Source organism: Cervus canadensis, chromosome 5 (genome assembly GCF_019320065.1).
Source record: "Cervus canadensis isolate Bull #8, Minnesota chromosome 5, ASM1932006v1, whole genome shotgun sequence".
Lineage (NCBI taxonomy): Eukaryota > Metazoa > Chordata > Mammalia > Artiodactyla > Cervidae > Cervus > Cervus canadensis.
The window spans coordinates 11,783,872-11,801,613 of NC_057390.1; the positions used below are offsets into that span (position 1 = coordinate 11,783,872).

The following is a 17,742-nucleotide window of genomic DNA, read 5'->3' on the forward strand; positions in this document are numbered from 1 at the left end:
TAAATCTATTTAGAGTGCTGCTTTGGCGTTTGCTATCAGACTCTGTTATTATCAGTTTTAATTGTATTTCTCACACAGAAACTCAGAATAGATTAGATTGTACTTTACTCTGCCCTTCTTAAGGCAGAAGGTCTAGTGAGTTTAAAATATATGAAAGCAAAGAAAAATTTATATCAAAGGATTATACTCTGTGTCATTAAAGGTGACTTGTTTTATGATTACATGTTCATACAAACACACTTATACAAGTATAGTCTGCTGAATCTTCAAGGAACTTTCCCCTCCCCACTCCTACCCCCACCCCCTACCTTTTTCCTCCCCTCCTTGATAGCTCTCTCCTTTGTACTTACTTCCTCATGTTCTGGCCTACCTTTCTCTGACCATCAGGGCCTTGAGTGGAGTCCCTGTGGAGTCCATCAACTCTTCTCTGTAATTAGCTTTGTGGAACCACGGAGAAGTGATGCAAGAAGGCTTTGACTTCCCCAGAGCTACACTTCATAGTCTAGCACACTCCTTATCTGTTGCCCCAGGGACCCAGATACCAGGAAACCGTTACATTAATACGGCAACAGCAGCTCTTATTTGTTTTAATCCCATAAAAACTGCATGTGACCTGACCTGATCTCAAGATATAAACAAGTACCCAACATAGTTTGAGCTCCAGAATACTGATTTTCCTTTCTCACCGGACATTTTGGCCAAAAACAAAACCCTAATCTGTTCAGTCGAGGCTGGTGATGCTATCTTGTCCACTGTCTAACTTGGAACTAAACTGAAAGCAATAGTATATTATGCTAACCAAGAATTTCTGGTTAAAATTTTGCCCTCTGCCTTTTCAGTTTTCTCTTATTTGAACAAATTAGGTTCTCCTCTAAGAATTGTTATTTTACCTACTTCCTGGATATTGTACTAGTTGTGATTTTTTGAAATAAATTTTACCTTGCTCATCTTCCTTTGAAAATTATTCTTGTTTTATGAACAATTTGCAAAGATTCAGAAGAATTTCTTTTATATTCTGTTTCCCACAACTTGCTTTTGATAAGTTCTCAAATGTCCTGTCTGAATATACAGATTACAGACTAAAGCAGCCTTTTTTTGGTGGGTGGAACTATGTTTTATTTGGTGACCTTGTTGTTGTTCAGTCGCTAAGTTGTGTCTGACTCTTTGCAACCCCATGGATTGCAGCACACCAGGCTTCCCTGCCCCTCTCTTCTTGGAGTCTGTCCAAACTCATGTCCATTGAGTTGGTGATGCTATCTAACCCTCTCATCCGCTGTCACCTCCTTCTCCTTTTGCCTTCAATGTTTCCCAGCATCAGGGTCTTTTCCAGTGACTCAGGCCTTCACATCAGGTGGCCAAAATATTGGAGCTTCAGCTTCAGCATCAGTCCTGCCAATGAATATTCAGGGTTGATTCCTTTAGGATTGACTGGTTTGATCTCCTTGCAGTCCAAGGGACTCTCAAGAATCCTATCTAGCTCCACAGTTTGAAAGCATCAATTCTTCAGCACTCAGCTTTCTTTATGATCCAACTCTCACATCTATACACAACTACTGGAAAAACCATAGCTTTGACTACTGAGAACTAAAGCCTGGGAGACACCTCTCAGATAAAACTGTTCCAAAAAGCTAAGGAAGGAGCCTGAATATGTAGGAATTTTTGCTGAAGAAAAAGAAAACATAGAGTCTAACATCAATAGATTACAGCTAATCACAGAAGGCAGACATCTCAAATTAATAATTTTGGTTCTTGTCTACAGATGGAAAGATGCAAAAGTCTGACTCATAGAATTTATTCCTTTGATATGTATCTTTAACTATCTTGGGCCAGCATCCTGTTTTTCTCCATCCTGAAATCCGTTCAGGGCATACTGTCTAGGGTAGCTGCAATGGTTGATGGCTTGATGGTGGACAGCACGTGGTTTTTACCAGAATGGCAGGCAACATTCTTGTTTACTGAAATGGCAGACAACTTTTTTTTTTATCCATACTGGTGTTAAAACTTAGAAGTGCTGTAACCTGGGAACCCTTCAAGCAAGAGAAGGGGAAAAAAGGAGACACATAAGTCAAGCTTTTTCAGGTCCCCACCAGCCAACTTCACCTATAGTCACTTAAGGTTTAACCGTTCCGAGTTTAATTCACTTTTCTGTACTCTTTCAAGGCCTTGAACTCTGAAAAACTACAATACTGCTCTCTGGCTATAAGGCAGTCATTTTGACTCCTCAAAGCCTCTTCTAACTGTGACTCTCCCATTTTTTCTAATTAGGGTTCTATGCTTGTTTTTTAAATTAGGGTTCTGTGCTCTTTTTCAAATGTATATTTTGTTTTCCTCAGTGAAATGTGAATGTACCAAGTAATTTTAAAGTTTATTTAAACATTTTTTTCCTCCCCTCTCTAAGTGGTAGTTCATTTTAAGAAAAGCCTTTAAGAAGTCTAGAAAGCATTTTGAAATTAGTTGAATTCCTCTATTTTCTACTTTGGTAATTTTTATTTCAGTAAAATATGAAGGTTATTGGAACTGTAAACCTGTTGGATAATTTTGACAAATTAATATTGATTTAAAAATATTGTCACACCTCATAAATTTAAGTGTGTATTATGAGAATGTGAAAAAATGTTGGAAATTTGTTAAGTAAAAGTGAAAGGTTTTTTGTGTGTGATTTTCTTTTCTGTTTATACCTTCACTTAACGGTATGACTTCTTTCCTATAATTTTGTATACCTCCCTTTAATTTTTTAAATGAAATATTTATTTCATTAAAATTTTTTCGTATTTGCAAATTAGCTTTGAGAGTCAGGCTCTGATAGCAGTTTCAATGCTTGAGAGACCGTACTATGATTAAGGGCAGTGAAAAGGAACTGGGTGAGCCAAGCTCTCAAAAGGATGGCTTGGTACTGGCCAGAAGCTCCAATAACCTAAACGAGTTTTTCAAGAGGAAGCTTTCTTGCCAGCCTCACGGGAACCTTGACTCAGTCCCCAGATAACATAAGATAGTCAAAGGTAGGATTTGGTTCTCTATAAAGTGGAACAAGCACCTTGATATTCTTGTGAGGCTGGTGCCACTCTGCAGAACTCCAGCCTTGGGGAACTCTGGCACTGGCTTAAACCTCTTAGAGACTGAAAACCTACTACAGATCTTGGAATGCAGAGACAAGTCCAGAAAGAGGCTTCTTCACTGCCTGTTGGTTCTACTTGGCCACTAGTACAGACATATACTCCTTTTCATTCGTGATTCTAAAGGAAAGCTTCTGTGTGTTCATGAAGCCAGTTTTATATGTTTCAATGGACTGGGGGCTTCTTGTACCCCTCCCATGTGTAGTTGTTCTCCTCTCTATTAAGCAGCCTCTGAGAATATGGGTGTGCAAATCAATCCCAGTTGCCTGTAATGCTAAATCTTGAACAGGTTATAGCTCTTGGTGCTAGAGAAAGTAGCACTGAATAATTGGGGATGTATGTGTTCTTCTGTTTCCTTTTCTCTGATTATAAAAGTGGTCTGTACTCATTTTTAATGTTTATAAAATGTAGAAGAGAATAAAATCCCTTGTAATCTTCCTCTCTTTAACAGCCTCAGTTACCATTATGAAGTGAATGCTTACTGTCGTGTGTTTTACTGTTATTGTACTTTACATAGTTGAAGATAAATACAAATTTTAATTTAAAAGTATTCACACTTTCTTATGCTATTAACATTTTTCATAATATGTAAAAAATTGACTCTACAGGAACAATCATGTTTTAAAGGAAATATTGAATCACAAAATTATAGGAGATCTGCTTAATATATTTATTGATTTTCTAAAATAATACGAGTGAAAATTCCTGTGCTGTGGCTAATACACTAGTAATTAGTCATATCAGCCTTCTTTAAGTGAATCACTTAAATATTTGCCTATAAATTTCAGTACCAACCCACTAACTTACAACTGAATGGTAGCTGAATTTTCTTCTAATGTTTTGTCCTGGATATAAAACAGTGTTTCTTTACATTTGTTTGGTCACCCACCCTCTGAGAATTCAGTAAAAGATACCCACCTTCTTCACAGGGAAGCGAATATTCCCACAAAAAACTAATTATAATGACAATCAATTATGTTATGCCAGGCACTCTGCCAGTTGCTTTACATGTTATTTCATTTAACCCTCACAGCAGCAGTATAAGGAATACACTGCCACCCTCATTTTTGAGATAAAGATATTGAACCTTTTAGGAGATTAAGTAGTTTGTACATATCCATAGAGCTAGTAAGTGGAACTCAAACTCTGATTTTTAAAACCCCAGAGCCCATCCCCTCAATCATTGTGCACCTAATTTTAGGAAGCTCATATAGTCCTAAAGTCTACTTATTGATACTCATGTTAAGGACACCTTACTATTGCAGTCCAAAGAGTTTCACTGGCAGTAAAGAATATGTGTAATTAGTTGATCTTGTTATTTCTGTAAAGTATAGGTATTTGTTGGACATCTACTATTTTGAACACTTTGCTATGTTCTGTGATATGGTCCTTACCCCTAAGAATTTTACTGTCTACCTGAGAGGATAAAAATTACATTCATAAAATAATGAGAAAATATAAATGTGAAGTTGAATATATAGTATTTAATATTTCTATAAGATATGCAATAAAATTAATCTCTTCACTTTGTTGCACCTGATGCAGTTGTCATTCTCTGATTTATAAAATTAAAATCAAATCTAAAAGGCCACTGTGTCCTCTGGGAACCTGGAAAATTCACTGTGTCATAAAATGACATCTATAAAGTGTGACTGACTAAATATGTATCAGATCCAGATACCTGAGTGGTTTTATCAGCATCATGTCAGCCCCAGGGAGCATGCCCAATAACGAGATTCAAGAATGTGTGGCCACTTCTCAAGCATTCAACCCATGTATCACAGGGCAGTCCTGTTGAACTGAACACGTGTGGTTCAGCAGAACACCTTGACAGTTGCTGCATCTTGGCTTGTGGGGTTCCTACTGACAGAAGAGACTCCAGTCCTTCAAATGATGCAGCATAAGGCGTATGTCATATGGGAGCAACAGTGATAATCTGCCAACCTTGGATGAAATCGTCAGACATAGGAAGCTTATTTAAGCTGACTGTCTGACCATCAAGGTTGTCAAAAAGAGTGACTGTGGCTCTGACTCAAAGAGCTGCTCTCAATAGGAGCATAATATGAGGAGGTTATACGTGTGATTGAGCAGCTGTTGTATGCAAGGGTATCACAGATGATTGCTATTGTAAGATATGAAGGATGGATTATTTAAGCTTTTATTAACATGGCTTTCATGATGTATTTATACAGCTTTAGAACTTTACCCTTTTAAAACTTTAATTATTTGGGCTATACATATGATGGAATTAATTTATAAATGGATATAAATTTTCTTTCCAAAGTAAATAGAAACTTAGTGTGCTATCATTCTATATAGTTTATCCCCTTCCATTTGAGTTATTTTTTTTTAAATCTCTAAAATAAGACTATTTTGTGAAAACTCCAGGATAAGAAGGTTTTTTTTTATTTCACATTTGTACTCTATATAATTAGTTTAATAAATTGGTTTAAGTTTTATTTCATGTAATGTTTTTATATTCCCTTCAACTTAACTTGTTAACATTATTTCTTAAAGTAGGGCAAGGAATTTATGAAAACCCATTAGACATTTCCTATATGAAAAATATTTTTAAAGAACAGGAATACCTATCATTGTTCATAAATCATCACTTGAAGCTATCCAGCTACGGTTGTTTGGAGGAATTTTCCAGACATATATGCAAATATCTTGGTAGATTTTATTTAATTTCAAAAGAAAATATGATACCAACTTCCTGTAATTTCTTAAATTCATTCCTGGAGAAAAATAAAATCAAAAGGAAAACATCCCTTTTCATATTTGTTTTGAGCAGATATTTGAATTGTTTTTGAGGTAAATAGTAGATTGATGTTAAATGTTTATCTTGCTTTGTTTGACTTCACAGAATTCAAGGGATAGTAACTGTACAGCTTTTGAATTTTCTCTGTGTTTTGTCTGTATATAGGGGCTTAAACAAGACCTTTCGGTTTTGTAATAAGCAGGGCTTAGGGACAATAAAACTTGACATTCTTAACTGTTAACTAGTCTATTTCCCTGTAGTCCTGTGCAGTTACCTTCTTCTTAATGATGTAGAAGCCAGAGTCATAAACTAAGCATGGACCCAAGGCGCTACTGTAAACTGCAAATAGCATTCATGTGTCTCTTTGACCTAAGACTCAATTGGAGTAGAGGAAGAGAAAAATAATTTTTGAGAGTGGAATAGAAGTAAAAGTCAAGAGCAAAGAATACCCTAGGAGGATGGACATATACAAATACCCCCTAAGTTTTTGCAGTGATATTTGTTTAGATGGGTCTTCTCATATCTGCAATACTCTTTTACTGAAGAGCCAAGCACTGGATTGGCAGCCTCTGCTGCCGGTGTGTGTGTTTGTGTGTCTGTGTGTGGGTTGGCAATAATGCACTCATGAGATAATGCAAATAATCAGTGAGGGAATAATTAATGATGTGGCAGGGAATATTTTTTGATAAATGCTTGGGGAATGAGGTGACAGGCGTGAAATTAGAAAATTCCTTCAGCGATCTAAAATATAAATAGCTTTCGGAACTGAAAAGAGTTTCACAGCTGAAGATTTTATTGTGTTGAGAGGAAAAACTTTTTTCTCTCCCCCACTCCCTCCTCCTTTGCAAGTTGTTTGTCCATTCACAAAACAAATACTCTGAAGCCCAGCGCGGCTCATGGGAATAAATTTCAGGTCGAATTAGTACAGTTTCCTTGCTGTCAGGATGCTGGAATTAATGGTGTTTTGATGACACGAATTTTGAAGGGCAGACAAAGAAGCTGAAGGGAGAGAGACATGACTCCTTAGAAGCTTGGTCCTCCTCTCCCCCAGCCTCTCTTGTCTTCCCTGTCATCCGTCTGCCAATCTCCCTGTCCATGGTTAGTTAAAGGCGCTTTTTATCCTCTTTTCTTTCCCACAGAGTTTGCCAGATCCGGCCCGGTGCCTGGGTTCCAGGAGGACACGCTGCAGTTGGCCTTCATCGACTTGAGACAAGTAAGTCTTTGTGTTTTTGTTTTTTGTTTTTCTTTTAAGATGTGTGACTGAAGACCATCAGGTCTTAAGGAAAAGGAGAGGGGAGGGGCGTTGGCATTGGCGATTCACACTGGAGACCTAAGGGCTTTTCCCTGTGTTTGAGGCCACCTCTTTTATTTAGCTATCTGGGATCCTTAGCTATGGTGGAGTTAAAGGTTTTGTGGATGGAAGGAAAGGGAGGAGGTGGAAGGAGGGCCCCAGAATATAGCAGGACTCAAGTGACCCTCAAGTGATGTGACCCATTGTGCTGTAGTTGGCTTTTGCAGACACAGCAGAAAAGATAACTCGGCAAACTGATGCTAAGGAGGTGCACCGATGCAGAGACGGCCTGCTTAGAGAACCTTTGTTTGCAGATAATGAGGGCAGTAACAGTTAATGAAAATGAAATATTTTACATTCTGGATTGTTGGTTTGGTTTGTTGACTTTTTTTTTCTGTTCCCTTAAGTCTTCTCATCCCCACCTTCGTAGAATGTGGTCAGCCTTGAGTGACTGAGTGGTCATTTTAGATGATTTCTAAAGGCCCTGACCAGTCATGATAACCTGACAGGTAATCCTCCTAAAGTAGTGTGATGAAAGCTGGTACTTAGGTATACCTGAGGTTTGCAAGCCCATCAGACAGAGTCATTCTATAGAGCTGTTGCTTGCAGATTGAAAAGGGCGGGTTGGTGGGTCTTGGTGGATTTGGTACAGAGGAGCAGTATGGGTGGGGGCCGAAAGAGGGAGAGAGTTAACTGGGCTCTGTCATCTCTTCACTCTGAAGATGGATGGGGTTGATAGAAAGTGTGAATGAAGTAAGAATCAATGACTGATGCTTCTCTCCTATTAAAACAATCTTTTTTTTTTGTCTGTTTTTAAAAGGGTGCTGGCTTTGTTTCTCCTGCCATAATGATGCAGTGCCTCTTGTTTTCAGAGCTGACAAAGTTTGCATTCTGAGAACTTTTAGATGCCCAGGGTATTTCTTAAAGCTGTAGGACCCCTTGTATTGGTAGTCTCCTTACCACTGTGACTTGATTCATGCTAGAACAGCTTTTAACCCATAATGGATGGCCTGAGCTACCCCTGAATCCTTGTGGATGGGTGGTGTAATCTGTCATCTGATGACAATTCTGGAAAGCCCTGTTAAGCAGAAAATAGAAAATTGTGTCTCTATAGACCCGCCAAAGTTTGAGGATTCAGGCCGCGTCCCAGAAACGTGTGTCAACTTAGTATTTAGGAGTTGAGGTGGGGGTTCTCCTAAACATAAAGGCTTTCTCAGCATGGTCCCAAATGGAGCTGAGTATCTCTTTCCACCCTTTAGATCTTCCACCTGTGGATTCAGCAAGTCAACTGAGGTGTTCAGGTTTTAACCCTTTGACTTGATGTTAAGGCTGAAAGATTGGGATTTTGCTTTGGAGTTTTGTGGTATGGTATCTGTTTGAGTATCCCCTCACTGTTTCTTCTCAGAGACTTCTGAGCCAGTTGGCTTTTCTTGGAAAGCAGAAATTGAATTTCATTGGAAAAACACATCCAAGGAAAAAATTTTCTCTTCTCGCTGTTCATGAAAAGGAAGTGTGGTCATTCTCTCAAGTTTGTGGTTTTGGTCCCTATGGAAAGTAGCTAGTGTTCACAGAAAATGTTAACTAAAGGAGTAAGTTAGAAAGCACAGCCAAAATAAGGTGGATCTGAGCCGGGATGAGTGCTGAAATACTTGTGAGTTCTCAGTGAACACTGTTGTTTATGCTTAAGTTCCTCTTTTCTATTACATTTTTGTTCTCAGAGTTCCTTGCATGAAATTTTTAGTAGTAGAAAAAACTCTAAAACTCACTGAGTCAGGAAAGAGTATGCCTCTTCCTATTGAATCTATCACTTAATTTCTATTTATGTCTGTCTCTATTAAGGCAGCTTAAATTCTTAGATCATATGAAAAACTTCCCTAGCTCATTACTAGCAGGCCTTAGGTAAGTTAAATCAGGGTGACAAAAATGATCTTTCCCCATCCCATGCTGAAAATGCATATCTCTTTGTAGTCCATCTTAGTCGTTCTCATAAATTAATTAAAGTGAGCATTGTTTTTAAAGGGAGCAGCTTATGAAGTATAAGAGATGTTCAGATTATAAATAGAAAGCCTGGAACTATGTTTTCAAATAAGACATGATTAGGTGTCCTTTAATATATGTCCTTTTGCCTGTACTCTTTGGAATCCTAAAATAGAGTTACAGAAATTGGGGGCTACGCTGGGTGCTGATCTTAAAAATCATGTAAATGTATCCTGATTTATGGAGCTTCCATCTGCTAGAAACTGAATCTTTTTCATACATGACATTGTTACCCGTTCTATATCTAGTTCTTATGTGGTTGATTTTATATACCATAGCTGAAGGTTTCACTCTTTTTGGACTGTGTTTTCCTTTTAAGACATTTTATTAACAAACCAGATTTTAATCATTAAATTGTTATTTAATAATTAGTCATTTAATTATTTATTTAGCCTGTCTAAACCTTTAATGTCTTGACTCAGTTATCCACCTTACCGCTTGATTTAACCATTATGTTCCTTTTAAGTCAAAGATAACAGTATTGATCAGAAATGGCTGAAGTTAAAGGAAGAAGTTAAAGTTAAAGCATAAATAGGATACATGTATGCACCCATGGAAAAGGGTGATTTGTGCCCATTCAGTGCAGCAAGGATGTTCTTTTACTGTCATTGAGTTTATTTTGCTCACTGGTTTTTGAATATATTCATGCTGATCATGCTTTTCATGTCCTTTTGCTTTAGAGTGTTTCACACTATCAACTGAATGATAATTTTGAAAATATTCAAAACATAGAATATTTGATGAAATCATCTCTGTACACACTATAATAGCCGAGTGTCATTTGAAAGCCATAGAATTTTATTAGGAAGCAAATTAAATGTGGATAGCAGAACTATTTATCCTTTCTGAGCCATTCTGTCTACTCTGATTTTTCTACTTCTTAAGGAAAAAAGTGAAATGACATTCTGAATACACAGGATTTCATGATCTTTTACATTTGTAAAGCACTTCAGAATTAAAGCATATTTACATACATACGTCATTTGTCAGGTTTCTGGGTGTAGAAAACCACCTGTTAGTGGGAATTAGTACAAATCAAAATCTTCTCCTTTTACACTTTATATTTTCTGTATTCCCAAGCTCATGAAAGTAGGATTGCAGTACAATTTCACATCCATGTATCAAATGTGTGCTATTTCTATTAAAATCCAAAATTTGGATTAATCCTAAATATTGAGAAGGTCAGCGTAAGGGCTCACTTATTAACTGTCTTGAAGTAGCATTTATATTCTAGGTAATAAAAGTTGCTGTCCCTTAATGGTTCATAATTGAGAGTAGCAACACAAGGCCACTAGTAGATCCTCAGTAGTTATCTGATTCTCAGACAGTACTGTGGTTGGTATTTTCTTCCATTGTTAAACTTTAAGTAAATAATGTCGAAGAACACCAGAATTTGAACTTTAGTTGATTTTCATTTCAGTCTATCAAACTCTGAGTGCCTACTATGAACAAATTACAACTTAGGTGTTGTGGGAATACACAGTGGATATAATACATTCTAATAGCAAAGAGGTGAACAGCAAATACTTGATTCTAATATAAGGCACACTATGTGTAAGTATTTCATTTGAAGGCTAAAACCATTGTGTATGTTTCAGTTATTTCAACAGCTTATGCTGCATGACATATCACCCCACAACATATTGGCTTAAAACAGGAATCATTTATTTAGCTCATGTTTCTACAGACTAGATAGGTTCAGCTGAGCTCATCAGACTTTGAGATGAGCTACTAGAGTGGCTGCAGACTGCCTGATCCAGGATACCTTACCTAAGCCGACTCTTCTCTGCTCCTTGTGATTTCTCTCTAACCAACAGACCAAGCCAGGCTTGTCCACATGGCATCCTGGCAGGCTTCCGGGAAAGCAAGAGGAAACGTGAAAACCTCTTGAGGTCTACACTTGAAATATCACTTCTTCAGCATTCTGTTGGCTAGAGCTGGTCACAGACAGGGCCAGCCCAAATTCAAGGAATAGGGAAATAGATTCCGACTTACAGTCTAGTTGGAATATGACTTTTATATAATGATGCAAAATAAACAATGCAAATCAGGAGCAAGATTGAATCTCTAAGTACAAAAAAAGGCCATGAAGTAGAGAGGTCTTTGTAGGCCTGAGCAGTATAAAATTTTTCATGGAAAAGGTGGAGAGTTACATCAAGAATAGCTGGACTTAAGTATTTTTTTGAAAATCTGTGTGCATGTTTGTGTGCATGTGTATGTATGCATCTGTGTGTTTGTTGTTAACCAGGATCTAACTGTCTTTCTGCCTTTCGTATTAAGCTCATCTCTTTAAATACCATTTTCTTAATTCCTCTTCTTTATTCTTTGCTTTTACTTTTCAGCTTCTTCTTGGACCTCTTTTTTTATGTTCCATAACTCCTCATCAAATGCTGTTTATTACAAGCTACCTTGAAACATTTCACATTTCTGTTATTCCATTCATTATGAGAGTCTTAATTTCCCCTGATAATTATTACATTATTTATTTAATTTTTAGCTGTTCACCTTCCATGTCTGACCAATAGGGAAAGGCTTGAATGTGTTCTTTAGCAACGTCACATTATTTTCTGTTCTTTGGCATCAACAGTTATTTACTTCCAATATATTTAAGTTTTATAAAGCTGAATGAATTAGGTTGTGACATTGCATCAGATCTTCTGAATGGAGCTTGTTGGCAATGATTCTTAAACAGCGATGCCATCCCAAGATATCTGTGGCTTTTTTTAGATTGAGTTGGTGACATTCCCTCTAGGCCAGTTATTCTCCAATTTCTGAACCTTCTGTCTAAAGTAAACACAGTGCATTTCCATTGCAGGCACTTACCATGCCTTAAAAACAACTATAGGACCTAAGAGAAATAATTCTAAATTTCTTTGGAGATATTGAACAAATTCTGGTATTATACCTATTAGAGAGATATAGGCAAAATCAATAAGTTAGCCAACATCAGGTAGGGAAACCTGAGAACCACTCAAGAATCTTACTTTGTAGGACTGCCCCTTTTATTTCCCCTCCTATCTTGATCCTGTTCAATAAAATTTTGTCTTTTTATTAATTTGCTTTCTGTCTTATTTGGCCTACCCCCAAGTTTAATGAACAGTATTCCCATTAAGAGTAATATGTCCCCTTTGCTTGACTGCTATTGTCTCTTATGGAAAAAAAATCCTAACTTTGCTTAATAATCACTTATATTTTAGCCTCAGTAGAATATCCATTTATATCAAAAAAGTGCTTTTGTCTAATATAGCATGTATCAAAATGATACTTAATAGAATTTATTTTATATTATTTCACCATAACCAGACTAAACAACCCCTAACTAGATGATTACATAGGAGGCTAGGCTAGCGGGGAAGCATGAAAAGCCTCAAGGATCAGTCTTCGTCACTGATCATTTCTTCCAGTATTAAACTGGGAGAAAGCCATCTCCCACATGTACTACTTAATAGGGAGGGGTGGTAGCCTGTAGTTTTACCATGTGTTTACTGAGCAGTTGTCGGTGAGTGATGGTAAAGAAGGGAGGTGTGGGTGTAGATAGTAGGGGAAAGTTTTTATGAAAGGATATTCTTGGTGGAGGAAAGTAGAGACCATGGTGTATTAACCCTCTAGTACTGAAGTGTGTGGATCAGTAATGTCGTCAGTAGAAATACTCTCCAGGTGCTCAATTGAAATAGTTTGTGGGTATTTAATAATGACCTATAAAACTGGGAGTCATCTGCACCAGAGTTATTAATCAAACAGTTTGATAACCCATGAAATTGGAAGATGTCACCTCCATAAGTGATGCGAATGGTGGGGTTGAAAGGAGTGGTTTGAGCCATTAGTTGAATTATCTGGGAAAAGATTATCTGCACAACCAATGATAGCGCATGTAACCTATCCCTTGGACAGTAGGGAGATCAAAGCAGTGTATCCTAAATTTAGTAAATCCTAAAGGAAATCAACCCTGAATATTCATTGGAAGGACTGATGCTGCAGCCGACACTCCAGTACTTTGGCCACCAGATGTGAAGAGCTGATTCATTGGTAAAGACCCTGGTGCTGGGGAAGATTGAGGGCTGGAGGAGAAGGGGACAGCAGAGGATGAGATGGTTGGATGGCATCATCAACTTAATGGACATGAGTTTGAGCAAACTCAGGGAGATAGTGAAGGACAGGGAAGCCTGGCTTGCTGCAGTCCATGGGGGTCCCAAAGAGTTGGACACACCTGAGTGACTGAACAACAATGTAGGTAGATGTCATTTCAGAAATGAAATCCAGGGTTATCATATCCCAAAGGCATTTGCTGATTAGAAGAGGTTGTAGTATTAATAATATATTGGAACACCTTCACAAATCTCTGCTGATACAGAGCTACTAGAAGTTCCTGCAGCTATAGTCATGTCTTGACATAAGTATGGCAAGCATTTAAATGTTAATATAGGCCCTCTAGTCAGAAAGCGTTCATTCATTCGTTCATTCACCACTATGCCTAACACTGTTACAGCAGATATAGTGGTATAGTGGCTATAGTGGTGTAGGGGGTATAGGATAATGAATAAAATATGGTCCCTGCCCTTGTGGAGCTTCCATTCTGATACAGTTTGCCCATGCTTGTAAAATAGGCCTTTTTAATGTTCTGCCCTTCCCAAAATCTCTCTTCATGTGACCCTGGTGCTTTGAGAGAATGCCATTTTGTCTAGATAATCTATTTTTGGTATTGATGCTATACTGGTCAGTTTTAGGGACAGCTGCAGAATTTTCTGTAAATATCCCCAGGACAAAGTGAAGTCTGCTGCATATTGATAAGCAGGCTTTCACAAAAGAGTATTTAGGTACGGTTGGCAGCCTGGCACAAATAAGATGGTTAACTTGAAATACCTCAAAAGTAGGCCTTTGGTTTTTGAAGGCAGGTTTTTCTAATTGTATTGACAAAATTCTTTCACCCATGTTGTTTTGACAGGTGCTCATAACCTTCACAGTGATACCTCTAACCTTAAAGAAGGTTCTGACAGCAAATAATTCCTATTCCGAAGTAGGAGAAAGCTTAACACTTTTGGGTCTCTAAGTGTAAGTAAGTGAAAGTCGCTCAGTCATGTCCAACTCTTTGCAACCCCTTGTTGGACTATACAGTCCCTGGAATTCTCCAGGCCAGAATACTGAAGTGGTTAGCCATTCCCTTCTCCAGGGGATCTTCCCAACCCAGGGATTGAACACAGGTCTCCCGCATTGCAGGCAGATTCTTTACTGAGCCACCAGGGAAGCCCTTTTGGGTCTGGTTCTGTTTTAAAAAAAATAAATAAAAATGGGAACATTTCCAAGAATAGACTCTACTGAGCTAGACTTTTGACCTCAGATAAGTCAACGCTAGGTCAGCATACACATGGATGGGGCACAGGTGAATACAGCTACTGCAGTGTGGCTACAGCTTTTGCACACCAGATATATCTCCTTACCTTGCTCAGAACAGTATTAACTAGACCTGTCATGGAAGATTTACAGAAGGAATTGCCAGTAATATGTCATACATTCTGGGATTTACTGAATGTTTTTGGTTGGTTAGAGAATTTATTCTAGAACTGCTGAGACTTTGTGTCACCTAGGCCAGCCTCTTAACTGGGGAGGAGGTGAGCTCAGAAATTCTGTCTTTGGGCTCATTTCTGATTTAACACAGAACCCATTTTTTCTAGACCAGGGTTTTATGAAATAATATCCAAGTAGAGTACAACTCTTTGGTAATAGAAAATTGTATAAGGAATCACTTAAGAGCTAGGAAAAGACCCAGATATTTAATGAGCCAAATGACATTATAGCATGTTAGGAAGACCGTTTTCTATTTATTAGCCTCTCTCTATGGAGATCATTTTAGCAATTCAGAGGTCTAATTTCTTAAAGTCTCATGGAGTCATTTCAGGAGGTCAGGAGTCAGAGGGGAGGGAACAAATATTACTGGTTGATTCTCACCGCATTGAGACCATGGTAGTCTCAGAAGAGGGAGACTCTACAATGATTTTTTTGAAGTAGAGAGTAGTTGGGATACTCGAAGGGAAGATGGAAGGGTTAATAAGCTCCACTGTGTATTTGCCAGGGGCTTTGCTTTTCCTCTGAGAGGAGGCATATCCACTTAGCAAAAATGTAGGCAACAGAAACTCTTTGCATAGTTGTGCTTGGTGGAGAGGCCTCTTAGTTCTTTAAGAGCCTCCTCCTGTAGATAGTGTATGTGTTGGAAATGCTGAATCTTTAATAACAGGATGTTAATGGCAGATACATAGAAATAAGCAATGGATGAAGAACCTTCAGTTAGTGGGGTTGTGGACAATCTTTTGGGTAGCAGGAGATAAAACACCAGGCTTTTGATGTATTTTCCCACAAATAATACATTGGATTTGGCCTTTGACTTACAAGCTGCCCGGGCTAACATTTTCCATTGTTACTGGCACCTCATATTGGTACAGTCCTGGGTTAGATGGCTCATCTAATCTAAAGCTGGTCAACAGAGTTGTCCACTGCTTCCTACTTTAAACTGGAGGCAGAGAGATCTGCCAGCTAGAGGTTCTACCCGAGTATAGAATAGCCTTTCTGGAAGTGTGAGTCTATAGTCTGTGACAATCCTCCTACTCCTTTGGTCCAGTAAAATCTCTGTAACTTTTAATATGGGCATGGTGCCAGCATCACTCCAGATAGCCCCATAGTGAAATATGTCAGTTCAGAGGCTAGTTTTATTCCCTTTCAACTCTTATGTGATGAGCAAATAAGTGTAGCATATTCTAATTCTGCGTTGGCTCATAGACAACATTTGTAATCCTCATGCTAAATCATAAAAGACCTAGGCAGTCTGTGAGACTAGCTACTAGGCTGACCTGAGACACTGCACCACTCTCTCCTTTCCCAGCAAGCCAAGCCTCAGAAACTCAGGAGATTTCTCCCTTACCTCCAACACAGTATGGATATGCGTATGCGTAAACCTGGAATTTGTGAATTTCTTAGATAATAACATCTTCAAGAGAAAGGACAGGAAAGTCATCACCAGTGAATTTCCCTGGGAGTAGCAGTGGAATCAGAGGCTGCTGTGGGTAGCACTGGCTGAGCTGAAGCCTGATGAGCTCCGAACACAAGGCTCAGCTGCGTTGACGACACTGTCTAGCGTCCTGTTAGAGGATACTCGGGCCAAAGGGCAGTAGAGCCAGTGCATGCGTGCTCAGTTGCTATGTTGTGTCCTACTCTTTGTGACCCCGTGGACTGTAGCCACCAGTCTCTGCTGTCCATGAAATTTCCCAGGCAGGAATACTGGAGTGGGTTGCCATTTCTTGGAGCTAATTTTTATCAGGGCTTCCCTTGTAGTTCAGTCGGTAAAGAATCTGCCTATAGTGCAGGAGATCCAGGTTCGATCCCTGGGTCTGGAAGATCCCCTGGAGAAGGAAATGGCAACCCACTCCAGTATCCTTGCCTGTAAAATCTCATGGACAGAAGAGCTGGTGGGCTGCAGTCCATGGGGTCGAAAAATGTATCCTATTGGTAGCCGCTGGAGGGCAGCAGAGAGTGACAGCAGGGGGCTAGACTTGGAGAATTGGGGCATATTTCATTTTGCCAAGAAAGAAGCCCCCATAACTATAAGAGAATTAGCTCTCTGGGAGCCACCATTACAAGCATAGGCCCATGGCGAACAAGGAACAAAAAGAACATCCAGAACATGATCTGAAGGTTAAAACCCTCTATTAGGCAAGTTCAGAAACCAGGATTTGGTAAAGAATGAAGTAGAATGAACTATGAAAGGGGAACCAGACATCACTAAAGATAGGGAACCCAAAGGGCTGTCTCAAGTGTCAAGTTCAATGAAGCAAACAAAGATGGAACAGGAACCAAGTGAAAGAAACAACTACAGCGGGAAGCAGGCCGGAGTGAGTGCGCTGAGGCAGACGGACAGTCAGGAACAGCTGACTCAGGCAGCCGTACAGGAAGGAGCCTTCTGTAGGACACCTGTCAGCAAGCAGGGAGCTGCAGAAGAGTTTCACACACAATCACACAGCTATATCAATGGGATGCTCACCTCGTAAAGTAGTCCCTCCTTGATTAGCCAGGATTATTTCTTATTTTGGTCTCTGTTGATTTCAGGAGCAAAATAACCCATTGAGAATGGGGAGAGAGAGAAATGATAAGGCATTTTAAGATGTGATTAAGGGATTATTATATATGAAATATTAAATTTGGGCATGAAGCCCTTCTGAATAGTACTGGTGTCAAAGGACAGCTCACTTTCCTAGTATAGCTTCTGATGTTCCCTTTTGGTATTTTACACTGTAACCTTTGCTGAGAATATCCAGTGGAAAAGAAAACCAGGCTCTTGACTAGTTATATAGGCAAGACCCAAATCAATCCAAGATTTGGGATCTGTTCCCATAGGTTAGCAGAGAGCTTTTTAGAGCTTTTAGAGTCTATTCTAATTGCTGTATAAGCAGTTTTCCAAACCTCTGAAGTATGGAGAAAGAAAACTCTTTTTTGGCCTGTTAAAATTCTAGTGTCTCCCTTTGTTTCAATTCCTTAAATGTCAGGAAAAGAAAATT

At 38.8% G+C, this 17,742-nt stretch overlaps 1 protein-coding gene across 2 annotated transcripts in view; it reads left to right on the plus strand.

Moving 5' to 3' along the window:
- EXOC6B (exocyst complex component 6B) overlaps nt 1–17,742 on the plus strand; it is a 661,839-nt gene that overhangs the window by 486,185 nt on the left and 157,912 nt on the right. For both annotated transcript variants that reach the window (XM_043468197.1, XM_043468198.1), the window contains exon 20: nt 7,014–7,087. In XM_043468197.1, coding sequence (XP_043324132.1) covers nt 7,014–7,087 — 74 coding nt within the window. The remainder of the gene's footprint in view (nt 1–7,013; nt 7,088–17,742) is intronic.